A 27,561-nucleotide genomic window follows, 5' to 3' on the forward strand; every position below is an offset into this window, starting at 1 on the left:
CATTAACACATAACCTGATAAACTTTGGTGTTCTTATTATGTCGACATTAAAACATCGGAAAAGCACATTTATACACACACTGTTTAACTTTGGTGCTTTTGTTATATCGACATACATAACATAAAACGTAGAACTAATATTCCTGCTTACTTGAAGGTATCGGGTTCGAGACTGAACAATTTGGTCAACAAGACAGTTTCGCAAAACCCTTCAGATAAAGATTTTTTAATCAAATGTTTGTTTGTCTGTCAAACGTAAATATCAGTAAATTAGATATCTAAATAATATTTTGATTACTTTAAATCGATGAACATGAAGACTTTAAACGATGCCATGTAGTCATTAATAAACATTGATATTGTTAGTCAATACAATACTTCTTGGTTAAACAGGATAGCACACACACACAGAGAGATACAAACAAACATACACAAACACACATAAATGTTACACAGAAAACTTACACCTATATTGGATTTATATAGATAAATCCAGGGATTAAAAGGATAAGACAGTGGATAAAAAATGATGTATATTCTCATTGGCTATAAACAAAATTACCCCTTGTAAAGATTGAAATTATTGATTGAATAGTTTATTCAAGATTTAATGAAAGAACCCAAAGTTTTTAATTCAACGAATAAGAAAACGTAACTATAAAAGTATAATTTACAGTCCAATGTCCCCTTCCTCCCGAGGTAAATCTGACACAAATAAACACACACGCACACACACACACACATATATATATTTTACACAGAAATTTCACACCTAAATAAAATTGATTTAGGTTAACACACACACAAACAAACTATTGAATTCGTTATAGGATCATTTTACACACAAATTTTCAGTGTATGTAATTTTACACCAAATTGATACAGGTAAACCCACACAAAGAAACACACACACACACACAAAGTTATATTTGTAATGTTACTAATATTGAGTAGCTGGTGAATCATAGAACAACGTGTTTGTAATTAGTGATAAAGATATTTATTTTATTTAAACAGTATTGCTTTACCTTACATAAAACAGTGACTTTTTTATATCCATGCAAAGAGTTTTCTACAGAGCTTAGCTTTTTAATGATAGTTTTCCATGAAAAGCAAGTATTCCAGTTTTTATTTCTTTGATTTTTTATTACATTAAAAATTTTACCATAAATTAGCTACTCAGGCTTAGGTTTGCAGGTACAGGCTTCGAAAAATTAGGGCCACCGCAGGGGTTAAGCATAGGAAAAAAGTACCCCCTTACCCTTTCTTCCATTTATTTCAAAAATAAAGGAAAGGGGTCTTCGTTGATTACCCAGCACTTGAAAGGACTACAAATTGATGTAGATTCTAATTGATTGTTTAAGTGCTTAATTTTTGTTAACCAAGGACAACTTTGTCGAATAGTAACAAAACATTCAGTTAAAAAATTAGACAAAGCCCAAAATACATAGCTTTTGCACCACGTCATCTTCCTGTGACGTCATAAAATGAGGGAGATGAGAGGAGAAGTGGGAAAGAAAATCCCTAAAAAAGAGATGGAGAATAAACACATGAAGACGACGTGGTGCAAAAGTCATGTATTTTGGGCGTCGTCAAAAAATTATATTTTATTTAAATAGGGAAAGAGATAAAATAGAGCTAGCAATAATACTAGTACCCTTAGTTACATGAACTCTATCTTTCATTTCGTGTTTTAAAACTTTAGGTAAAATATAGATTTTTTATTTGGTTGTATAAATCAGTTTCCAGCCTTTTCCACAAACAATTTTATTCTACAGTGAAAATTCAGGGTCTTTCCTCAAGTGATCCTAGATGCCTCTAAGGGCGAAGCTATTAGTTCTACAGAACTCAATAAGCATGTTAAAAATTTTTTTAAATAGATTTATAATATGTCTAAACTGATGAAACGAATAGAATTAGATGAAGATTGTCTACAAGTTGATAGCAATGTTGCTAGAATTATTAAAAAGGTATATTTTTTCAATTTTAAGTAGTAAAGCTACTCTATATCTTGATTTGACTGTTTGTATAACAGTCAGTCCGTAATGTTATTTTCACGGCTTATATGGAAGATTTTTCGTGAATATACTCCTTACCAAAGAAAATCAAGTATATGTACAACTTTTCTTGTCCATCGGTTATGTACAAAAAAAACTGTTTCCTTATTTTATGAAGCAGCTTATAGTGCCTATATGAAAAATAACGTCAAATAATACAAATTACTAATGATAGGCCATGGCCAGTGTAAATTGTAATTGAACAATGGTAAAATGTATACTGGCCTATCTTTGGTAATTTGTATTGTATGACGTCATTTTTTTATTGACATTTTCAGCTGCTTCTGATTTTATACCTACATTTTTATTATTTTTCTGTCATTATATTTTTTTCGCCCTTTTTTATGATTACTGAACATCTTTTCTATAACTTACATTCTTCGTTTGTCAATTAATTGAATTTTGTATGCTATTTATGGATATTGTCATCCTTATCTTTTTAATCATTGCTGTTATGAAAGATAATCGTTCTTGTTTTAAGAAATTTATCTAATTATAGTTTTTCCCCAACCAACGGCGAAGGGATATGATCATAGAAACCAAATCTGCCACAAATAAAATTGTTTATTGTGATCAAAATACAACTCTAATGGTCAAGGTAAGTACGTCTTGTACTAAAGCATAACAACTCTATAATTTGATGATTAAAATAAAACTTTAATAGTCAGGGTGTATATGTCTATTAGTTTGGAGCGAAGCATCAGAAAAGATAACAAGATATTAGATAACATTTACCAAATCCAAAGAATTTTAAAAATTTCAGTAGAGCTTCGAATCTGAATTATTTTCCTTAATTAAATATCAAAATAAAACAGAGAATGATTCTATATTTATTTCCTATCCTGCTCTCTGTAATACGATGCAATAAATTACTTATATCCTTATATTAAAGTAACAGGATGTCAGTGTGTTTGTATTAGAGGATCTCGCTAACCGCTGATAAGGTTCTCCTTTAGTGTGTCGCTTCTTTAGGGTCCAGAGAAATTCAAAAATTTAAAAGTATATTGGTGGGTCGACTCTCCCAGCCTTCCCTCTACTACCCTAATTTTTTACCCAATCCCTGTGTTTCCTATTATTAGTAGAGAAGCTACTCTATAATTTACTTTGTCTGTCTGTCCGCAAGTCAGTATCATTTCCAAGAATTATGGAATAACCATTGTAATAATGATTTATTAACCCACAATCAATCAAGAAAAAAATTTATAAAAAATCTAAAAGAATCTTTGTTATCAAGCTTAACTTTAGTGTGTAACAACCCATTATGTCAAGAATGTAGATAAAATTATATTTCTTTTCAATATTGTTTGAAATCTGATAAATCAATCAAAATCTATTTGTTGAAATGTTTTTTTAAAATTTCTATTATTGCAATAATGGTGTGAGACTTGTATGCCCTAATCAATCCTTCCTATTATCATTCTTTCCTCTCCAATATGATTTTAATTATTGCTTATTATCTTTTTTCTATTATTTTGTCTTATCTATATGGCCTGTATGAAAACAATGTGTGAATACACATTACTGCATACTTCCTAGTTTTTAGGAAACTGTCATTTGGGAAGAAAATTTTTTTTTATAAATTAACCATATCAATAAAATTTGACTGTATATATAAATGTATATAATATTCATTTAATTCATTTATTATTTTGTTGTTGTTTTTTCTATGTATGTACACCCAAGAATAATAAATCTAATCTAATCTATTAACGCTATGGGGAAAATTTGATTTTATCGGCTGCTATTTAATTTAGATGGCTGATTTTTTGTGAAGATTAGCTATATGAATTAGTATTTGATTTAAATGCTCCGTTAGTCGGTCAGTTATATTACAAAACTATGAGGATCAAGTCAAGCTGAGTGTGCCAATGGCAACAAGTAAAACAGAGCGTGCCAATATTCCCCCTAGTCAAGTAGAGTATGCCAATATTCCCCCAAGTAAAATATAGTAGGCCAATATTTCATCAAGTAAAGCATAGTATGCCAATAGCTTAGCTAACAAAGCAGCATGACAAAAAAATAAAAAAAAGATGAATTTAACATATTTTCCGATTTATGTTATAATAATTTAACCTACAAATTTACTACTTTATGTACGTAAAATATACAAACTAGCAGTTGCGTCCCTAGCATCTAGGAGCTCTCTATTCCAAGTAGTAGAAAAGTTAGCCTAAAACCATTAAAATTTCAAAATAAAAGATCTCACTAATCGATCTCACTTTCAATGAAGTTTCTTATTGGTCCTTTAAAATACCATGGTTTTTTTTTTCTTTTTAAAACTTAAATGTAAAGGATATTATCAGCTCTCTCCTTTCCTCAAATGCCCCTAGAGACATCGAGGGGGGGAGCAGGGGTGGAGCCGCTAGTATATATGTATACATAAATTATTTCCAAATTTTAGTAAAAGCATATCTTGACAAGTAAAGCAGAGTATGCCAATATTACGCCAAGTAAAGCAGAGTGTGCCAATATTCCCCCTAGTCAAGTAGAGTATGCCAATATTCCCCCAAGTCAAGTAGCGTGTGCCAAAACAGGCTATTGGCATACTCAGCTTGACTTGATCCAACTATGATTATTAAAAGATTTAAAAACACATCTGAAGGGTTTTTCATAAAAAAAATTATTCTTGATTTATTATTACATCTCTCATTTAATCGCTTTTTCTGTATTTCCATATATTTTTGTGTTGTGCTACTTAGCGATGTATAATCCTTGTTTCACATTGATTTGCAAAAGTTTTACTTCAGCATTTCTAAGAAAGAAAATGAAATTTCAAGTGCATATATCTATATTTTCATTTAGTGTGCGATCAGTTCCGTGGAAAGCCCATAATAAACATTCCCGAACAAAACCGCAGCGTTAAAGACTAATTCAAAAAAATACACAAAGTCACAATTTTTGTTATTGAACATATTCATGAATTATATTTATATGTTTTTGTTTAACTAAGTGGCTTTTGTTTAAGAGTGGAATGGGGAGCACTTCAAACACTTATTTTGTTCTTTCAAAAAACTTCTGTGGACCAATGAAGAATCATAGACAGTCAGACAATCTGCTACTTTAGAATACAAGATAATTGTCTTATTCTACCCATTTTCAAAACATGTACTTTTTATATCAAAACATGTACTTTTTTATATCAAAACACGTACTTTTGATATAAAAAACGCAAGTTTATTACTACAGCATAAAAACTCTTGGCAAACGTTTTATTTGCGGATGTGATTGGACACCCTTTTATTGATATTTTCATATTTTTCATGGTTATTAATGTAGAGCATCTACAAAAATGCTTTTAAAAGTTTTAAATTTAATTTTTGTTGAAATCAGTCTTCTATTATACTGAATACATTGTTCTACTTATATGGAAAGTAAAAATCTACCAGCCAAAGGGAAGGGGGGTGTAAACTTCTTTAAAAAGTTACACTCCTTTTAAAATTAAGAAGGGAGAGGGTTTACAAAGTCTGAGGCTAATATTGCTCCTTTATTTTGCTTAAAGTGGGTTGGCAAACACTGCATGTACACGCCACTGGAAATTCGATAGAATATATTTGCCACTAAAAAGACGCACTAATGCAGGAAGGGAGGTGATATTTGACTGGTATAAAATGTTACCCAACGGTTATAACTTATACGTTATCTTATTCGTTATCTCTAGATTTTTTGGTACTAGTATTAAATTGGTTTGTTGAAGTGTCAACCAATAACTTTGATCCACAAAAGGGGTAACCTTGTTTATCATCATTTGGAATGTATATGATAATTTATCGACAATTGTCTTATCCCTTAAGATCCCTGCATTACATGTGTATCTATTTCATTGATTTCAGAAGAATTGAAGAGAAAAAAAACTGTATGACTTTGTCTGGAGCACACCCCTCCTTAACCAAACTTTAGATTAAAAAAATTTTCCAAACATTTGGACAATTGGGCGTTCAAATAGGACCTAGTGGTAGTTAGAATCAGTTGAGAACAAAATCCTAGCCGTTCCTTCTTGCCAGATATCGCCATTTTAAGATTTTAAGTAAAATTACGCTAAAAATCCAAATACAAACTTAAATCTTCTTTCACTTTTTTAGTATAATTTTAGTGAGACAGCCCCAAAACAGAGTATCTTACTGACTGTCTAGAGTTCCTAACAGAGAGTGCCTTCATGTGTTAACACAAGTAGGGATTCGAACCCATTCCCAAAACTAACAAATGTTGAATAGCTGTGTATTACAGCATGATGTCAGTATTTTTAACACTGATAGATGGATGGCCAGCGAAGGCAAGGCATATCCTAACCAGAAAACCTGATCATTCACCCACAGGCCCCAGTGGAACACCTTTGAGGTCTGCACCACATGTTTTCTGGGGTGTTGTTCACCTGCTCCCATGAATTTGGCAGGTTTAGACCCAATGGTGCCCTCATACTCCCATTAACCCTGCCATTTGGGCTAAGTTTAGAGTGATGTTACACACCTGGCCCATGAAATGGGCCGTGAGATGCTCCCCTGCCAAGATCAGCACAGCCGCCACAGAAGGATAGCTACAGGTGGTGGGCCACATACATTTCTCAAGATGCAAGTTAGCCCCATTCTGATCTTGATCCTCCAGGAGATCATGGTAGTGTGCATTTTGAACCATATCCTGAGCCTGGGAGGGTTCTTTCTGATGGAGTTGGGGACACAGTTACAGTTTGACAGACCTGAGCTGGTGGTATGGATCAGTTGGGAGAGTAGCCATGGTCGCCCCCACTCACACTAACCAAGTGGCCCCAGCCCTGCCAAGCCTGGGACCTGGGTCTTTCCCACAACCAGCGGCTGAAGGCAAGAAGCGCTCTAGCTGTACAATTAACTGTCTGGCCAGGGCTACTTTCAAGGGGCCACTGCAAGCCACAGCCCTTGTTCCCATCGAATTCCCTGAGGTCAAGGTGCACCTGAGCTCACCGATGAAACCGTGAAACTGGACAGGGGCTATTCTTAGTCGTACACCCCCATGGTGTTCAATGTGCCTCCAGGAGGTGTGACTGCATCAAACTGCCCCCCCAGGACAGAGATGGTGGTCAAGACCAGGCCAAACTTTCAGTGCAGGGGCCTGACTATGGGGACCCCAGGTACAAGTTCAACAAGGAGCTGACCCTGCTTATCACAAACAACAGCTAGAGGGTATCCAGAGGGGCATGCATTGCATACAAATTACCACTGTTGTGCTGTAATATACAGCTATTCCACCTTGGATAGTTTCAAACAGTAACTGTGTCCCCAACTCCCTCAGAAAGAACCCTTCCAGGTTCAGGGCATAGTTCTAGATGCACACCATCATAATCTCCTGGAGGATCAAGATCAGGGTAGTGCTAATTTGCATCTTCAGTGAAGGTATGCGGCCAACCACCTGCAGCTATCCTTCTGTGGCAGCTGTGCTGATCTGTGATTGGCAGGGGAGCATCTCATGAACAGGGCATGGGCCAGGTGTGTAACATCACTCTGAGCTTGGCCAGGGTTAATGGGAGTCTAAGGGCCCCATTAGGTCTCAACCTGCCCAATCCTAGGATGCAGGTGAACAACACCCCAGTAAACATGTGGTGCAACCTCAAAGGTGTTCCACTGGGGCCTGTGGGTGAATGATCAGGTTTCTGGTTAGGATAGGCCTTGCTGTCTATCTGTCAGTGGTAAAAATACTGACCTCATGCTGTAATACACAGCTATTCCACGTTGGTTAGTTTTGGGAATGGGTTCGAATCCCTATTTGTGTTAACACATAAAGGCACTCTCTGTTAGGAACTCCAGGCAGTTAGTTTGGCCACAGGAGCAAAGATACTCTGTTTTGGGGCTGTCTCACTAAAATTATGCTAAAAAATTGAAAGAAGATTTAAGTTTGTATTTGGATATTTAGTGTAATTTTACTTAAAATCTTAAAATGGCGATATCTGGCAAGAAGGAACGGCTAGGATTTTGTTCTCAACTGATTCTAACTACCACTAGGTCCTATTTGAACGCCCAATTGTCCGAATGTTTGGAAAAATTTTTTAATCTAAAGTTCGGTTAAGGAGGGGTGTGGGAGGTCATCTACGCCATGCCACTCTATAATCAAGATATGTCGGCTTGTCACATCAACGTCAACGTTTGGTTCATTGAAAAATTTTAGATATACTGTTATGCGTCCTTGACTTTAGTCATTTAGTGCCCCTAGCATTTAGGGAATTTATGGCAGTAAATAAAGACTAAAGCCATCAAATGACCTTAATTTGATAATGAAATAACCTAAAAACCATCCTGAAATCTATGTGAAGCTTTTCTCAAAACCCAAACGGTTCCACTGATTAGCGAGATATTTCCAAACAAAAAATCTTGCTATGTATCTATAACTAGAGAGAAACACAGATAGACATCCTGTTACTTTTACATAAGGATGATACATGACATTAAAGACAAACCAACTCAAGACATATTTGATAGATTCGATATAGTCCTTTCCATGACATCGCTCCATATGGGGCGATGATTTTCTATAGCTCCTTCAAGGAGCTATAGCATAGCCTCTCATCATATGGAGCGATGTGAAAGCCCCTTTTAAGGAGCGTTCATATCGCCCCTTATGATAAGAGGCTATGCTATAGCTCCTTCATGGCCTCTTAATAGCTCCTTTAAAGGGGCGTTCATATCGCCTCTTATGATAAGAGGCTATGCTATAGCCCCATGATGGCTCCTTTATAGCCTCTCCATCGCCCCTCCGTAGTCCCTTACCTTAATTTACATAACAACCCACTTGATGGCCCCTACATCGCTCCTCCATCGCCCCTTCTCCAAATTTATATTACATTATACTTTGATGGCCCCTACATCGCCCCTCCATCGCTCCTACATCGCCCCTCCATCGCTCCTACATCGCTCCTTCATCGCTCCTTCTCCAAATTTACATTAAATTGTACTGTGATGGCCCCTACATCGCTCCTACATCGCTCCTTCAATGCTCCTACATCGCCCCTCCATCGCTCCTCCATCGCTCCTTCATCGCTCCTTCTCCAAATTTATATTAAATTGTACTGTGATGGCCCCTACATCGCTCCTACATCGCTCCTTCATCGCTCCTACATCGCCCCTCCATCGCTCCTACATCGCTCCTTCATTGCTCCTTCTCCAAATTTATATTAAATTGTACTGTGATGGCCCCTACATCGCTCCTACATCGCTCCTTCATCGCTCCTACATCGCCCCTTCATCGCTCCTTCTCCAAATTTATATTACATTGTACTTTGATGGCCCCTACATCGCCCCTCCATCGCTCCTACATCGCTCCTACATCGCCCCTCCATCGCTCCTTCATCGCTCCTTCTCCAAATTTATATTACATTGTACTTTGATGGCCCCTACATCGCCCCTCCATCGCTCCTACATCGCCCCTCCATCGCTCCTACATCGCTCCTTCATCGCTCCTTCTCCAAATTTATATTAAATTGTACTGTGATGGCCCCTACATCGCTCCTACATCGCTCCTACATCGCTCCTTCATCGCTCCTACATAGCCCCTTCATCGCTCCTTCTCCAAATTTATATTACATTATACTTTGATGGCCCCTACATCGCCCCTCCATCGCTCCTACATCGCCCCTCCATCGCTCCTACATCGCTCCTTCATCGCTCCTTCTCCAAATTTATATTAAATTGTACTGTGATGGCCCCTACATCGCTCCTACATCGCTCCTTCATCGCTCCTACATCGCCCCTTCATCGCTCCTTCTCCAAATTTATATTACATTGCAACTTGATGGCCCCTACATCGCTCCTACATCGCCCCTTAATAGCCCCTTACCTTAATTTATATAACAAAGCTCCTATATGGCCTCTCTATCGCCCCTTAATAGCCACTTAATTTAATTATATAACATTGCCCCTACATAGCCTCTCCATCGCCCCTTAATAGCCCCTTACCTAAATTTATATAACAAAGCTCCTATATAGCCTCTCCATCGCCCCTTAATAGCCCCTTACCTTAATTTATATAACATAGCCCCTACATAGCCTCTCAATCGCCCCTTAATAGCCTCTTACCTTAATTTATATAACATAGCCCTATATAGCCTCTCCATCGCCCCTTAATAGCCCCTTACCCTAATCTATATAACATAGCCCCTACAAAGCCTCTCCATCGCCCCTTAATAGCCCCTTACCTTAATCTATATAACAAAGCTCCTACATAGCCTCTCCATCGCCCCATAATAGCCTCTTACCTTAATTATGTAACATAGCCCCTACATAGCCTCTCCATCGCCCCTTAATATCCCCTTACCTTAATTATATAACATAGCTCCTACATAGCCTCCCCATCGCCCCTTAATAGCCCTTTACCCGAATTTATATAACATAGCCCCTAAATAGCCTCTCCATCGCCCCTTAATAGCCCCTTACCTTAATTTATATAAAATAGCCCCTACATAGCCTCTCCATCGCCCCTTAATAGTCCTTTACCTTAATTATATAAAATAGCCCCTATATAGCCTCTCCATCGCCCCTTAATAGCCAATTTATATAACATAGCCGCTACATAGCCTCTCCATCGCCCCTTAATAGCTCCTTACCTTAATTTATATAACATAGCCTCTCCATCGCCCCTTAATAGCCCTCCATCGCCACTTAAAAGCCCCTTACCTTAATTTATATAACATAGCCTCTACATAGCCTCTCCATCGCCCCTTAATAGCCCCTTATATCCTCCTTCAAAACAGTTATACACCTTCCCAGGATCTATTGGAAGCTACCCTATACAGGAGAACCATATCGGTTCTGCAGTTAGCGATCTTCTTTGATACATACAGACAATGATCCTGTTACTTTTTATAAGGATTAAAAATAAAATGGCCTAAAGCCATCTCATTACCCATAGGAAGCTTCACTGTAAAGGAGAACCATGTCGGTTTAGTGGTTAGCAAGGTACAGACAGACATACATACAGACAAAGATCCTGTTACTTTATTATAAGGATTAAAATAAAATAGTTATTAACCTCCCCAGGACCTATGAGAAGCTACCCTATTAAGGAGAACGATATAGGAATCTTCACTGTAAAGGAGAACCATATTGGTTCAGCGGTTAGCAAGATCCTTCGGTACAGACAGACATTCATACATACAGACAAAGGTTCTGTTAATTTATTTTAAGAAATACAGATAAAATTGTTATAAACCTTTCCAGGCCTAAAACCATCTCAGGACCTAATTTCTGCCGTTGACAACTCGAGTTAAGTTACTATATTATTTTTACAATGTTTAACTTATCTGTTATTATTGGCTGACAAAAAGTTTGGGCAAAAAAAAAGATTTATTCTTCAATGAAATATCTCTCCAGTATAATTTTGGCAAGTGCTAATTTATTAAGAATAAAGTTTGCCACAAATTTACCAAAAAATCTCATTGTCATTTCGCCAGGGAGGATTGGGATAGTTCCCAAAGTGTTATAAGTTGGCTTATCCAAGAGTGCTGTCTAGTCTCCAAAGTTTTATAATACCGTTTTCTTATTCGTTAGATTAACAACCTTGGGGACTTTTTATTGTTTTTTGATTGTTTAGTTCATTAAGTTGAGTGTCTAAATGTTTCAACCACTAACTAATTCTAAACTAAAGAAGGGGTAATTTTGTGAATCATCAATGGGAATAATTAATATATAAACATACATATATATACAGTGTTTTTTTTTTATGAGAACATTTTTGAAAGCAATTTTACCCTACTTATAGTTATCAGAATTTAATGATTAATGGCTTATTCTCTTCGTTTTTTATAACCATTAACAGAAAAGCAAAAAAATATTTCAGTTTTTATTTAAAAAGTACAGTAAATTCAAAATTTCAAAACATGGGTGTCAACATCTAAAATAGTTATTTCTCGCATCGTATTATAAACGGCTTTCCGCGGATATAGAAAGTACAATTATGAGATTAAAACTAGTTTTTTTAGCCCCGAGGTGCCGAAGGCACCGGCTAAAAAAACTGGGTTTAATCTTATGATTGTACATATCTATATTCGTAGAAAGCTGGATATAATACGATGCTAGACATAGTTTTTTCGTATGGATGAGAACCGGTTCCTATCCACCGGATTCAAATGAATACGAGAAATGGTTTTAGCGCATTTTTCTTATGCTCAAATCTTCTACCCTTTCCAAGAATGGAGGGAGTACATTGGGGGGCCAGTATTCCCTCCCTGGTTGAGATATGGCCTTCAAATTTCAAAATGTTCTAGTACACGTCACAAATAGTATCTATATAAATTTTTAGCTCTATATCTCAACTTTGAAGCGTTTTGCAGCCATTCTTGCAAAGGTAGATTATAAGAAAAATGCACTAAAACCATTTTTTGATGTTGACACCTAAGTTTTAAATTTTTTAATTTACTGTACTTTTTGAATAAAAACTGAAATATTTTTTGCTTTTCTATTGAAGGTTATAAAAAAAGAAGAGAATAAGCCATTAATCATTAAATTCTGATAACTATAAGTAAGGTAAAATTGCTTTCAAAAAAGTTCTCATAAAAAAACACACTGTATATATGTATATATATCATTTTATCGACAATCGTCTTATCCCTGTAGATCTCTGATTATCAGAGCATTTTTGAAATATTTGCTGCTTATTTTTTGGCTGCCTTTGGCAAAATAATTTTTTTTCATAAAAAATGTATACAAAATTATCGTATTAATTTGGTAAATATATCATTGCACTTGAATTATTTTTAAGTCACTAACGGCTAATCCCATAGATGACCCTAGGAGTACTTTAATGAATAGATGTGGTGGAGAGGGGGGGGGAGGGGGAAGGTTAAGAATTTAAGGGAAGTGATACCTTCCGGGGGCTGAAAGTGTTGGTCCCCTCCCCAAAATGAAAACTTTTCCTGCGAGTAAAATAAGCTTCAATGTAAAGGAGAAGCATATCGGTTCAGTTGATACTGATAAACATCCTGTTACTTTAATGTAAATATTAGTTTAAGGATAGTCTGTATAATCTCAGGGAGAAAGGAAACATTAGGCAATTTTTACAATAGTCTCCAAAGTTTTATAATGAAGTTTTCTTATTCGTTGGCTCAAAACTTTGGGGACTTTTGTCATATTTTGGTTGTAGTGTTGCAATTTTGTGTATCGTTATTAGGGATGGATAAAAATTTATCGGCCATTGTCTTATTCCTTTAGATCCTTGGTATAATCAACTGAATAACAGCTCCAACAACAAAAATTAAGATATTGCTTCGCTTTTTATGGACAAATATCCTGTTATTTTATTATAAGGAAAAAAAATAAACTATCTTAAAATCATCTCAGGACTCAGCGGTTAGCAAGATCCTACGGTATAGACAGACAGACATACATCATATCGGTTTAGCAGCAAACGAGATCCTTTGCTACAGACAAAAAAAAACTTTGTATATCGACTAGCGGCTACGCCCCCAGCATCTATTGGCTCTGTATTCAAAGGGGAATGAATAAAAGCCTAAAACCTTCCCAGGACTTAAAATAGAATAGCCTAAAACCATCCCTCGACTTAAAATAAAATAGCCTAAAGCCATTACAAGACAAATATTAAGCTTACCTGAAATAGAAAGCCCAATCTGTTTAGTAGTTATTGAGATCTTAAGTTTCAGAACAGAAAGCCTTACTAACGTGGACAAACGCAGGATATTTCGGACAAATGTCGGAGTGGACATTATATAAGTAAAACGCAGAAGTGTCTATAATATCTTAAAAATTAGGTTTCAACAACATTTGTTTAGTTATTTCTACACAGGTTAGGTTAGGTTAAGATATAAATATACAAATAAGCCCCCTGCAGGGGTTAGGCATATAAAAAAACATATTTGACAGTTGTAAACAATGTGAGAAAAAAATATGTTTTAGTTTAATGAAATGTTCTATCTGTTTCAAACCTTTGCCTTTCGATAGAACTTACCTACTTTGGAAAACTGTCAGACTGATTTTAAAATTTCAGTCTGTGAGAAAAGATATTCAAGATTTTTTATTTGTTTGAAAGATTTTTATCTTATAAATAAAATAAAAGACACTCCTGCGTTTTAAATAAGCAATGTCCACTCCGACGATTGTCCCATTCCTAGGTTTGTCCACTCCAACGTTTGTTTATGTTTTACTACTTTATATAATAGGATAATATGTATTCTTCTTTTGTATTTCTCTTTTCTTATTCACTTGCAGCTGCGCTCTTTTTAATGTAAGGAGGCAGAAAAATAGCCTAAACCAATTAGGGGCTTAAATCTGAAAATGAAAAAGCAAAAAACCATCCCATGACCTATGTGAAGCTTCCCTTAAATGGAGAATTTAGTAAGTTTATGAAATTTTTAAGCTTCAGACCAAAAAAAATACTTTTTTTGTTAAAAGAGAAACTTTTCTACAATTAGGGTTAGTCCTTTCGTCATTGCTCTTCTCATTAAGTTAAGCATGTGGTTTTCTCTGCTATTGTTAAAGATAGACTGTTGGGATTTTTAGTGTCCGTACGTCCAAACGGTTAGACGACATTTTCTTTAATTTAGACATGTTATAAATATCCTATCGATTTCAAACTTTGCAGAATGATTTCTATAACAGTTGGGTACAATACTATATTCATTACTAGAAAGTATGTACGTCCATTTTTTTGTATAATATCATTGTCCCATTCATCTGGGTTTTGGAGTAATGTTTCTTAGGACAACAAGGTTTAGTATTATAATCAAATACTAAAAATAAAATTATGCCCTTTTACTATATTCTATACTAGCAGATTTGCCCCTAGCCTCTAGGGGCTTTGCCCCAAGAGGTGATAAAAATTTTTTTTGGCGAAATTCGTAATAGGACCAAGAAAATCTTCAGCAAAAAAAAAATGGGGGGGGATTTTTTTGTTTTTGGGGGAGTTGGGGGTATCCCACCCCCCAAAAAAATAGCCTAAAACCACCACAGGACCAGTAGGTATATTCCCTGAATAGTAGAATATAATCGGTTCAGTGGTTACCGAGATCTTAAGGGACTGACAGACGGACAGACAGACAGACGGATGGACAGACATCATTCTACTTTGTATTATAGATTTACGCTAATTTTAACAAAATTTATGTTTGACCTCCTGATTTTAGAGCTTTGCTTTTGTGAATGTTGTTATCCTTGTTATCTTGCTTTTTTTTCCTTTTTCATAACCTATTATATAAAGTAGTAATCTTTTTTTGTCTGTAGAAAAGCTAACCGCTGAACCTATATGGTTCTCCTTTACAGTGAAGCTTCTTTTAAGTTCATAGAGGGTTTATAATTATTTCGAGGGAGGGTATCTCCACCCTCCCAGAAAATTCACCCCAAGAAAAATATTACCCCATCCCCTCAAAAAATCTTTTTAACTTTTTAAAAGCAAAGCTTTTCTATATTAAGGATCAGTCCGTACGTCCGTAACGGTTAGCTATTTTCGTTAATTTAGGCATGTGATTCCTGTAGTAGAAAGGTACGATTTAGAAAGTCTATAATCATTATCAGAATATCCGTACGTCCATTTTAAGCATACTAATTATTAACTTACAACAAATTTTTATGTATCAAAATTATCCGATTAATCTGATTTCTGGGATACTGATTCCTAGGACAACAAAATAGAATGTTATAAGCGAATCATATCTATAATCAAGTCCAAAAAATGTGAGTACGTCCTTAAGCATTTTCCTGCATGTAAGCAATTTCTCAATAAATTTACTTACAATTTTGTTTCGAATTTTAAATTTATGTTCTGACTATTCAGTTCTGACACTCTACATTATTAATGTTCATTAAACTTTTTTCTACCGTTTCAGAGCTTAGCTTTTATAAATGTTGTCATCCTTGTCATCCTTTTAAAACTTAAATTTAAAACTGTAGAGGGTCACATTCCTTCCTTACCTTAATGCCCTACCTTCTATAATGAAGGGGCAATACAATTACAGAGGCTGTACAGGAGCCATAAAGGGCCTATGTTATATGAATTAAGGTAAGGGGCGATGAAGAGGCTATGAAGGGGCTATGTTATATAAATTACGGTAAGAGGCTATTAAGGGGCGATGGAGAAGCTATGTAGGGGCTATGTTATATAATTAAGGTAAGGGGCTATTAAGGGGCGATGGAGATGCTTTGTAGGGCCTATGTTATATAAATTAAGGTAAGAGGCTATTAAGGGGCGATGGAGAGGCTATGTAGGGGCTATGTTATATAAATTAGGGTAAGGGGCTATTTAGGGGCGATGGAGAGGCTATGTAGGGGCTATGTTATATATATTAAGGTAAGGATTATATAAATTAAGGTAAGAGGCTATTAAGGGGCGATGGAGAGGCTATGTAGGGGCTATGCTATATAAATTAAGGTAAGGGGCTATTAAGGGGCGATGGAGAGGCTATGTAGGGCTATGTTATATAAATAAAGGTAAGGGGCTATTAAGGGGCGATGGAGAGGCTATGTAGAGGCTATGTTATATAAATTAAGGTAAGGGGCTATTAAGGGGCGATGGAGAGGCTATGTAGGGGCTTTTTTATATAAATTAAGGTAAGGGGCTATTAAGGGGCGATGGGGCGATGGAGGAGCGATGGAGGAGAGATGTAGGGGCCATCAAAGTACAATGTACAGGAGCCGTAAAGGGCCTATGTTATATAAATTAAGGTAAGGGGCGATGAAGAGGCTATGAAGGGGCTATGTTATATAAATTACGGTAAGAGGCTATTAAGGGGCGATGGAGATGCTTTGTAGGGCCTATGTTATATAAATTAAGGTAAGAGGCTATTAAGGGGCGATGGAGAGGCTATGTAGGGGCTATGTTATATAAATTAGGGTAAGGGGCTATTTAGGGGCGATGGAGAGGCTATGTAGGGGCTATGTTATATATATTAAGGTAAGGATTATATAAATTAAGGTAAGAGGCTATTAAGGGGCGATGGAGAGGCTATGTAGGGGCTATGCTATATAAATTAAGGTAAGGGGCTATTAAGGGGCGATGGAGATGCTTTGTAGGGCCTATGTTATATAAATTAAGGTAAGAGGCTATTAAGGGGCGATGGAGAGGCTATGTAGGGGCTATGTTATATAAATTAGGGTAAGGGGCTATTTAGGGGCGATGGAGAGGCTATGTAGGGGCTATGTTATATATATTAAGGTAAGGAGCTATTAAGGGGCGATGGAGAGGCTATGTAGGGGCTATGTTATATAAATTAAGGTAAGGGGCTATTAAGGGGCGATGGAGAGGCTATGTAGGGGCTATGTTATATAAATTAAGGTAAGGAGCTATTAAGGGGCGATGGAGAGGCTATGTAGGGGCTATGTTATATAAATTAAGGTAAGGGGCGATGGAGAGGCTATGTAGGGGCTATGCTATATAAATTAAGGTAAGGGGCTATTAAGGGGCGATGGAGATGCTTTGTAGGGCCTATGTTATATAAATTAAGGTAAGAGGCTATTAAGGGGCGATGGAGAGGCTATGTAGGGGCTATGTTATATAAATTAGGGTAAGGGGCTATTTAGGGGCGATGGAGAGGCTATGTAGGGGCTATGTTATATATATTAAGGTAAGGAGCTATTAAGGGGCGATGGAGAGGCTATGTAGGGGCTATGTTATATAAATTAAGGTAAGGGGCTATTAAGGGGCGATGGAGAGGCTATGTAGGGGCTATGTTATATAAATTAAGGTAAGGAGCTATTAAGGGGCGATGGAGAGGCTATGTAGGGGCTATGTTATATAAATTAAGGTAAGGGGCGATGGAGAGGCTATGTAGGGGCTATGCTATATAAATTAAGGTAAGGGGCTATTAAGGGGCGATGGAGATGCTTTGTAGGGCCTATGTTATATAAATTAAGGTAAGAGGCTATTAAGGGGCGATGGAGAGGCTATGTAGGGGCTATGTTATATAAATTAGGGTAAGGGGCTATTTAGGGGCGATGGAGAGGCTATGTAGGGGCTATGTTATATATATTAAGGTAAGGGGCTATTAAGGGGCGATGGAGAGGCTATGTAGAGGCTATGTTATATAAATTAAGGTAAGGGGCTATTAAGGGGCGATGGAGAGGCTATGTAGGGGCTATGTTATATAAATTAAGGTAAGGAGCTATTAAGGGGCGATGGAGAGGCTATGTAGGGGCTATGTTATATAAATTAAGGTAAGGGGCGATGGAGAGGCTATGTAGGGGCTATGTTATATAAATTAAGGTAATGGGCTTTTAAGGGGCGATGGAGAGGCTATGTAGGGGCTATGATATATAAATTAAGGTAAGGGACTATTAAGGGGCGATGGAGAGGCTATGTAGGAGCTTTGTTATATAAATATAGGTAAGGGGCTATTAGGGGCGATGGAGAGGCTATGTAGGGGCTTTGTTATATAAATTAAGGTAAGGGGCTATTAAGGGGCGATGGAGAGGCTATGTAGGGGCTATGTTATATAAATTAAGGTAAGGAGCTATTAAGGGGCGATGGAGAGGCTATGTAGGGGCTTTTTTATATAAATTAAGGTAAGGGGCTATTAAGGGGCGATGGGGCGATGGAGGAGCGATGGAGGAGAGATGTAGGGGCCATCAAAGTACAATGTAATATAAATTTGTGGAAGGAGCGATGAAGGGGCGATGTAGGAGCAATGGAGGAGCGATGTAGCAGCGATGTAGGGGCCATCAAGTTGCAATGTTATATAAATTTGGAGAAGGAGCGATGAAGGGGCGATGGAGGAGCGATGAAGGGGCAATGGAGGAGCGATGTAGGAGCGATGTAGGGGCCATCAAGTTGCAATGTAATATAAATTTGGAGAAGGAGCGATGAAGGGGCGATGGAGGAGCGATGTAGGAGCGATGTAGGGGCCATCAAGTTGCAATGTAATATAAATTTGGAGAAGGAGCAATGAAGGGGCGATGTAGGAGCGATGAAGGAGCGATGTAGGGGCCATCACAGTACAATTTAATATAAATTTGGAGAAGGAGCGATGAAGGTGCGATGTAGGAGCGATGAAGGAGCGATGTAGCAGCGATGTAGGGGCCATCAAGTTGCAATGTAATATAAATTTGGAGAAGGAGCGATGAAGGGGCGATGGAGGAGCGATAAAGGAGCGATGTAGGAGCAATGTAGGGGCCATCACAGTACAATTTAATATAAATTTGGAGAAGGAGCGATGAAGGGGCGATGTAGGAGCGATGGAGGGGCAATGTAGGAGCGATGGAGGGGCGATGTAGGGGCCATCAAAGTACAATGTAATATAAATTTGAAGAAGGAGCGATGAAGGGGCGATGTAGGAGCGATGGAGGGGCGATGTAGGGGCCATCAAAGTACAATGTAATATAAATTTGGAGAAGGAGCGATGGAGGAGCGATGAAGGGGCGATGTAGGAGCGATGTAGGGGCCATCAAGGGACTAAGATATATATAATAGTGAAGGGGCCATGAAGAGGCGATATTTAATTAAATAGCCCCTTGGGATAAGAGGACATATCATCTCCTCTTTAGGAGGGGCGATAAAGGAGCGATAAAGGATCATTTAATCGCCTCTTAGGGCAAGGGGCTATTAAATCGCTCCTTTCAAGGAGTCATAACATCGCCTCTTGTTATATGGGGCTATTAAATCGCTCCTTTCAAGGAGCCAATACATCTCCCCTTGTCATAAGAGGCGATCAATTAAAATCATCGCCCCATATGGAGCGATGTCATGGAAAGGACTATACCCATTTTTTTTTTAGATACAAGATGAAAATCTTACTGAGGATCAAATAAAAATTATGTTTCAGGCTTCTGAAAGGTAAATTTTTTATTGCTCCCCTAGCATCTAGGGACTCTGTATTCGAAGGTGGCGAAATAAAACCATTACAAGATTTATATCTAAAAACAAAATAACATAAAACCATCACAGAAACTATATGAAATTATTATAAATGACATTTTTGGGGGGGTTTTAAATCACGAGACGTTTTACACATCGTTTAAAATAAAAAAAAATCTGTACAGCCGTGGCTGAAAACTTTCAGACTACAGTTTTGTAATAATACCTACATTAGGATATATAAGTTGGAAGGAATTTTAATGTTAGGGGGAGATTTGAAATCTGCATCAAATTTTAAGGATTTTTTTTTTAAAATTAGTTTTTTGTATAATTCTTTATCTAAAAGCGGAAATACAATTTAAGTTAATTAATTTTGACCAATAGGATAGGTGGATTAGAAACTACCTGCGCTCTAACTGGGTGAATGATGTACGACACTTAAGCTTCTCCAATCAGAGCGCAGATAGTTTTCAATCCACCAATCACAGATGTCAAAATTAATTAACTTGAATTGTATTTCCGCTTTTAGATAAAGAATTATACAAAAAATGAATTTTATAAAAAAAAAATCCTTAAAATTTGATGCAGATTTTAAATCTCCCCTTAACATTAAAATTCCTTCCAACTTACATATATATCCTAACCTACATACTTTTATTTCAAAATGCATGTTATTCTAATATTTTTTGCATTTCAACCACATATATAAGTCAGCGATAAATATATGGACTTCTTAGGATAAAGCCAGCTGTTGGGTAATTATTCATCGTATTTATGGAATAAATCATATGTGACTAAACAAAAACGTCTGATAGATATGTCTTTATGTGTTTAAAGAATTATTGTGTCTGACAGCCCGTCTAAGAAGCTGCTATGTCAGGTGCACGACATAAATATTGAGAGTAGGGGGAATGCCTTGGCCTAAAACATGTGCAACTCATTACCATGCACACTTCTAGACAAAGGTCGTGCAATCAAAGAGTTCGTTGTCCTAATGGCTGTTACCTTACTTAACACCCTGGGCTATTGAGCGATTTACACTGCAATTAAAACTCATAGTATGTTCAAGGTGGCCGAAGCGTACCCGAAGCGTCATATAGGATTATTAATCTATTAAGAGATGAGATCCCCTCCATAGTTGGTTTCCTGGACAACGGATACATACATAATATCTCAAGTCTCCAGGGTTTGTCTGATTCTGGCAGCTTGGATCCTGACCTGTCACTCCTCCTGGCCGTCAGAATTGCCAGCTTACACAGGTAGATACAATTTCAAAATAGTATTTCTGTTATAACATCCAAGTAATAATACATCGAATATATCAGAACTTACGGATTTTTGGTAATGATTTTAGAGATTCTTTGCTTCCTAAATCTTACCTGTTACAGGATCATCATGCCAATTTTAAATCGATAGGACAATTCTAACATCAACGATAAGAGCTAACCGGTAGGGAGAGATGGACTGGCCCTAATTATGGAAAAGCTTTGATTTTGAAAATAATTTTTCATAGAGTATTGCGAAAAGTTGGACGGGCTTGTCAGATGGAATATACAGAAGCTGCGCAGTTTAAAATAATCAGGTAAAATAATTTAAGCGCTTTCACACAAAGTAACTTGTTGAACAAGGATGACAAACCCCCCCTTTTTAAAACTAAATCAAAAGTAAGACAGTGGACATTATACTGAAACACAATATCTTATTAGTAGGCTCAAAAAACCTTACTTACTTTTTATTTATCATTATTGGGGATGTATTGTACGTCAATTTATCGTCCATTTTTTATTCATTAAGCTATCTTGAAATAAAAGGCTAGTGGTATAATAAAAAAGATTTTTAAAAACCTAAATATTAAACAGAAAAATCACCGCGTTATAAACAAAGTTACAAAGAGGTAAAAATATTGTTATTCTTTTATAGAAATCTTTTGGATCAATCAGAGTTTGATTCAAGTTGGATAGCTGACGAACACTTCTTCAGGTTGATGATTATAGAAAAGCTACTTTATTATTTTTCAAAATTAAATAAATCATTTTAATAAAATATATTTTACATTTCGTATAATCAAGCAAAGTTTGAAAACCATAGGGCGATTCTAACATTCTTAGACGTACAAACCGGAGAGGGAGGGGACACTGGTACCTAATGTTATCTAATTAGTTGGCTCAAAAACTTGTGTACTTTTACAGTAGTTTGATTGGTTGGTTACAAATTTTAATGTATTTTACAGATTAGAGATAGAAGAATTGGAGATAAGGTGTTCACAGGTAGAGCAATATTTTTAATTGTTGCAGTAGGGAGGTGTATTACCCCACAAGTCTTACATATTCTTATAAATTCCTTTTGCTATCTATCTAAATATGCGGTGCCTACACAAAATTTCCCTCTTGAACATTGATAACTCCCCCTCCCACTTAAATTAAATTAAAGGTTTATGGGTGGGTGTTGTTTACTACTTAGGTTAATTTTGTCGTGGTAGCCCCTCAATTGCCAGGGCCTCCCACATGATAGGCATGCAGAAAAAATAATCTCCCCCCCTCCACTTCCCCATGATTAAGTTATATTTCGTTATTCCTATATATTTTTTAGTAAAAAGGCTTCTTTTTATTTGGTTCGTTAGTCTATCGGTCATGCCACAACAGATATTTATATATTGAAAAGTAAAGATTTAAGGATTTTCTATGATCTATCTTATCCTTTCCTTCCCCCCCCCCCCCCATCCTTCAATTAGTATTAACCCAAAACATCTGCCTTATAACATACTTTGTCTGTTTGTCCATCTATGATTTATTGATTTATATTTTTAATCTTAACCTTTAATTAAGACTTTTATTTTTTTTTCAGGGGAGAATGGAAACTATAATTTGTCACAATAATCCTCAACTTACAAACATTTTCTTTGATAAACATAAAGGTATATACTACAGGGCTTAGCAGCCGCACCTTAAGCCGCGCAGCTGATGTGGCTGGGGCTTATTGTAATGCAAGCGGCTGAGGCTGATTGTCGCTTTAGGTGGGTGCAGCTTATGGTGACTAAGACTGGTTGCAGCTGAGAGAGACTGAATTAAAATTTGATGGCTGAGGCTGAAAAATGCTTCGGGCATTAAAGATTTTGGGTGGCGGAATTTGAAATTTGGTGGCCGCGCGGCTGTAACTAAGGGTGGCATTTTATGGGGGGCTGAGAAAGCCGTGTAGATGATTTTGAGGCTTCTTTGCTGATAGAGACTGTGGCTGATACTGCGGCTGTCGTGCCCTGGTACATAGTACCAAAGCTACTCTAAAATTATTGTTCTTTTGTTAATTACACCACTAGAAGCTACCACTTGAGGAAAAGGGAATGTAGGGGTGGTTAGAAGTCGAACTTCCACTTTAAATTTTCGTTTTAATGAGATTAATTTTTGGGTACAATTTCTCTCAGTAGGGAGGAGGTACTTCCCTGGACCTATAATAGATAGTTTACTTTACTTAAAGGAGAACCACATCGGTCCCGCAGTTAGCGAGATCATATGTTATAGACAGACACACATAGACTCTGTTACTTTATATCATAATGTTTACTTTTTTCAAACTTTGCATCTTATTATCTTATTGCAGGTAGAATCCTGATATCTGGCTTGGAGCTGGCAGGATACAACTGGCAGGTATTGTCAATAAAACAATAATTTACTAATTTTATATTGATTTTAATTTTCTAAATTCATATTTAGGGTTGGGACATTGCTGTGATTTTAACACAAATAGTAAGTCTTTAAAATTTTCTCTTGAACCCATTAGATAACAAGGATGACAACATCCATAAAAACGAAACTTAACCAATCTACAACTCATATAAACTAGAATTAACAACATCAAAAATAAGGCATTTATGTCCAACGTGACGACGAAGACCAAACTGCATTACTTTTGTGTCAATGACGTCATAAAATGAGGAAGATGAGAGAAGAAGTGTGAAAGAAACCCCCTAAAAAAGAGATGGAGAATATGACGTCAAAACTCAAAAGTGGTGCAAAAGTAATGCAGTTTGGTCTTCGTCATAATTTAGATTGACTGGACATATTATATTTTAAGACTTGATTTTAACATTATACCTAACTGTCCGAAGAGTCCATATTACAAAAATCAAGTTATTTATTCAATCTGTGAAAAGCGGTTGATAAGTTTGAAAGAAAAGCTTTGCTCTTATTGTTTGATTTTATCAGGGATAAAATATAAAAATACTTTTAATTCTAGTTTAAAAAAAAAAAATTAAGTTGCGAGTGTTTTTTATGGGAGGGTGGTGGTAAACAAAGGTAACACCCCCTACCCTCACTCTCTTTAAAATAAAGCAATAGCCAAAAACCTTCCCAGCACCTAACAGGATATTAACTATAATGGAGAACCATATCGGTTCAGAGAGATCCTTCAGTACAAACATACCGACAGACAACATTGTGTTACTTTTATAAGAGACCTTTACTTTGATATAATATTAGATTTAGAGTGAAAGACTAATTTACTTTCCATTTACCTATTCCCGATATTCCTGGTTGTTTTGTAGGTAATGCGTGGTGATCAGTTCTTTACTGCCAAAGGATTTCAAAGTAATTGGTGAGCATTTGTCTTTTTTTAAGTAGAGGAGCGGGATATATTTCCTTTTATAAAGATAACAGGATGTCTATGATGCTTTATTTTCTGTTTCTACTGAACTTGAAGGATCTCGCCCACTGTTTGACCGACTTGATTCTCCTTTACAATATAGGTCCTGAAAAGAGAACCTCCCCCCCCAAAAAAAAAAAAATTCATAACATTATAAAAACTTTTATCCTACATCCCTTCAATCCCCCCCCCCCCTCCCCCATTCATCCCAAACAAAAATTATGGAAATCTTTGTTCTGAATTGATATTTTCTCAACGGACATACAGCATACAGACAGTCTAAAAAGTATAGAAGTTTAGCTTTTAAGGACTATTTATGCACAATACTCTTATATAAGAGTTTCTTAGTCCATGTTTGGATTAAAGTTTCTATTGTTTTAAATGTTTTGTTTTCTTCTTGGCAACAATGCTTATATAAAGGATGCAGTGTAGAATGTGTGTCTGTCTATGTGTTTGTTCAACATTAAGATTTCAGGTGGTGTGTCGACTGTCTACCTTCCACCTAGTCCCCCTAGAGCATACGGGGGGCGTATTTCCGTTTGTTTATTCAAATCTCGAAAATAGATGTAATAATTGAGTTTTATTGGAAACATCTGTATTAGTAACTAGGGGCTACGCCCCCAGAACACTTTAGGTAAAGGACAGGAGAGAGGACCCTTCACTTTCAAATTAAGTTTAAATTAAAGAGCAATTTTTTTCCAGGTCGATTTCTCTTTCGTGGCGAAGGAGCCCTTCCTATAAGCTTTTATAAAGCTTTCTGGAATTTCATATTATACCAAATGATTTAAAGAATGATTACATTTTTTCTAGGATCCGTAACTATTTATCTGAGTATGAGAAAGTGACCCCATCAGAAATACATTCTGCCAGACTGAAAACTTTTATTTCTCAGGTATACACAGGGTTAAGGCAATCATGAAAAATTTATGTACATCCCAAAATATCATTAACAAAATTAATTCTGTGGATTAAAACTTTTCGCTAAATGGTTTTGACATTTCTTGTTTGAGCCCATCTAATCAAAATAGAATAAAAGTACCCAAAGATTTTGAGCCAACGAATAAGATAACAAGGTTATAAAACTTTGGGCAAGGTACAACTTACAGTCCAATAAAATTGGTTTTAAATTTTTTGACAAGGATGGCAACATCTGTAAGTAGGGAAGCTTTTTAATTTTGTGTATTTTTGGTCGGGATATAGGGATGTGACAGTTGGCATTTATTTCAATTTTATAGTTCTAATTTAATATCTTTAGAACCAGATTTATCTTCTATTGTCCAAACCTTGTAATATTAGTATTATCAAAAATATAAATATGATATTACCAGAGATCCCTGGTTATTACTAAAGTTATTTTGTTTTTATTTGAATTTATTTGTAGGTGCATATTTGCTGTTTAGTGTTTCTTTTAAGGTAAGTTTTTTAGTCTATTTGTGCTTTCCCTCAAATCTTTTCTTGGCCACAGAAAACCCCCCTCAAAATTTGTTTACGTAATTTAGTTAGTTTGTCAATTATCGCTTCATTCATGGTTATTGTCCTTCTTGTCTTTTCCAACAAATATAGAAAGTCTAGATGGCCAATCCCTTCATTGGACCAATAGTAGAAAAATTCGATCACATTTTTGGTTAGAAAGTGCACATATTTTAGTAAGAAAGGGCAGTAATTTTTTTACTTCATCCATAAAATCTGGGAAAATGCTTCGTTCATCATGGCATCATGGCATCGCTCATATGTGACTAAATATAGACAACAATCATTTCCATCGATACGAGTTTTGTCTCACATAAAGCTTTTTACAGTGCCTATAAAAAAATGACGTCATACTGGCCTACAATTGGTCAATTAAATGTATACTGGCCTATCATTGGTCATTTGTATTGTATTACGCCATTTTTTAAAGGCACAATAAAGGTCTTCCAAAAATCTTTGTTTGCTAGAAATTTCTTTAAGTTAGAAGAATTTTGTATCTAATTGGCCATCAAGGGGAATAAATCTATTTCTTCCCAATAATAAATAAATATTCCAGTATGGCTTTGAAACCAATTAATATCTAGTGAATAGGAACAGGTTCTCAGCCTCACTGAAAAATCATGTATTGTATCGTATTATATCCAGTTTTCTACGAATATAAAAAAAAACAATCATAATATTTAATCTTATAATTGTACATTTTTATATCCGCGAAAAGCTGTTTATAATAAATATTAAATTTATAAATAATTATTCTAATTTAGAGAGTTATTAACTGAGTGCAATAAGAAAGAACAAAATGAAGAGAGGAAAAATAAAATTTATGTTATGTATAATTTATATAAACAAATCAAATACAATATTATTGGAATTAATATTTAATTTTTATTGTTAATTATATAATAAACTTCTATTTTATGATACTACAGAAATTTTTAAAAAATCTATTGTCTAAATGAATAAGAATGACATCATTTATAAGCAGCAAAAATTACGAAATCTTTCTATGAGTCTTATATCAGGGACAAGGGAAGGCTATTCTGGCAAACAATAGTATAAGGCAATATTTCACCATAATCTAAATTATTCCAGATTGCAGCTATAACAACTTTTAGCTTTAGTATGATTGTCATAGATCAAATTATGATGAAATACTAACTTGATTTTGTCAGGTTTATTGAACATGACTTTACAATAAGCCTATCTGATAAAAATTCTAAAACTAGAGAACCATTTATTTCATTTAACAAGCATACAGTTGACTAGTTAATTTTTTTTCTTGTTTTTACTTTTTTTTCATAAAATTGTATCATAAACAATTTTTAAAACAAATGTATGTTTAATGATTATTAAATTATATACTTTATTTATCTTTGACCCTTATTATATTTTTTGTTTGAGACACCTAGCGGCCAGATTTTAAACTACATACTTAACAAAGCACATTGAATTTTCTTTTCTTTGCTTGCACAAAAATATTTTAAATCTTGTATTATACAGGATAAATCTTGATGTATGTTAACACAGACAAACTAAAAGAAAAATGGGCATGCAATAAACATTATCTTTGAAAAGATATCATCGCCATCCTATTATATAAAGTAGTAAGCGTTTTTTGTCTGTCCTGAAGGGTCTCGCGAACTGCTAAACC

At 35.9% G+C, this 27,561-nt stretch overlaps 1 protein-coding gene across 4 annotated transcripts; it reads left to right on the forward strand.

Moving 5' to 3' along the window:
- Positions 1 to 1,870: 1,870 nt before the first annotated feature.
- Positions 1,871 to 26,836, forward strand: LOC145316116 (ethanolamine kinase 2-like). Of its 4 annotated transcripts, XM_080156424.1 has the most exons (14): positions 1,871 to 1,970; positions 2,557 to 2,655; positions 19,726 to 19,784; positions 20,924 to 21,064; positions 21,319 to 21,387; positions 21,726 to 21,785; positions 22,036 to 22,072; positions 22,650 to 22,719; positions 23,400 to 23,446; positions 23,513 to 23,545; positions 24,343 to 24,392; positions 25,251 to 25,332; positions 25,822 to 25,853; positions 26,675 to 26,836. In XM_080156424.1, exons 1-14 carry the CDS (start codon positions 1,890 to 1,892, stop codon positions 26,790 to 26,792), a joined length of 978 nt encoding a protein of 325 aa, XP_080012550.1. In that variant the 5' UTR covers positions 1,871 to 1,889; the 3' UTR covers positions 26,793 to 26,836. The 4 variants fall into 4 exon arrangements, with proteins under 4 accessions (XP_080012550.1, XP_080012552.1, XP_080012551.1 ...); XM_080156426.1 differs by lacking the exon at positions 25,822 to 25,853 and having other exon boundaries at positions 1,872 to 1,970; XM_080156425.1 differs by lacking the exon at positions 21,726 to 21,785 and having other exon boundaries at positions 1,872 to 1,970.
- Positions 26,837 to 27,561: the final 725 nt, after the last annotated feature.

The sequence above is a fragment of the Acartia tonsa genome, chromosome 4, assembly GCF_053477335.1.
Source record: "Acartia tonsa isolate MP-2025a chromosome 4, ASM5347733v1, whole genome shotgun sequence".
Lineage (NCBI taxonomy): Eukaryota > Metazoa > Arthropoda > Copepoda > Calanoida > Acartiidae > Acartia > Acartia tonsa.

Excerpts from the sequence above, each read along its gene's own strand:
- LOC145316116 (XM_080156424.1), top strand. The coding sequence starts at position 1,890 with ATGTCTAAACTGATGAAACGAATAGAATTAGATGAAGATTGTCTACAA. Across the intron at positions 2,656-19,725 it reads ATACAACTCTAATGGTCAAG|ATACAAGATGAAAATCTTAC; the intron begins GTAAGTACGTCT and ends TTTTTTTTTTAG. Across the intron at positions 21,065-21,318 it reads AGAATTGCCAGCTTACACAG|AGTATTGCGAAAAGTTGGAC; the intron begins GTAGATACAATT and ends AATTTTTCATAG.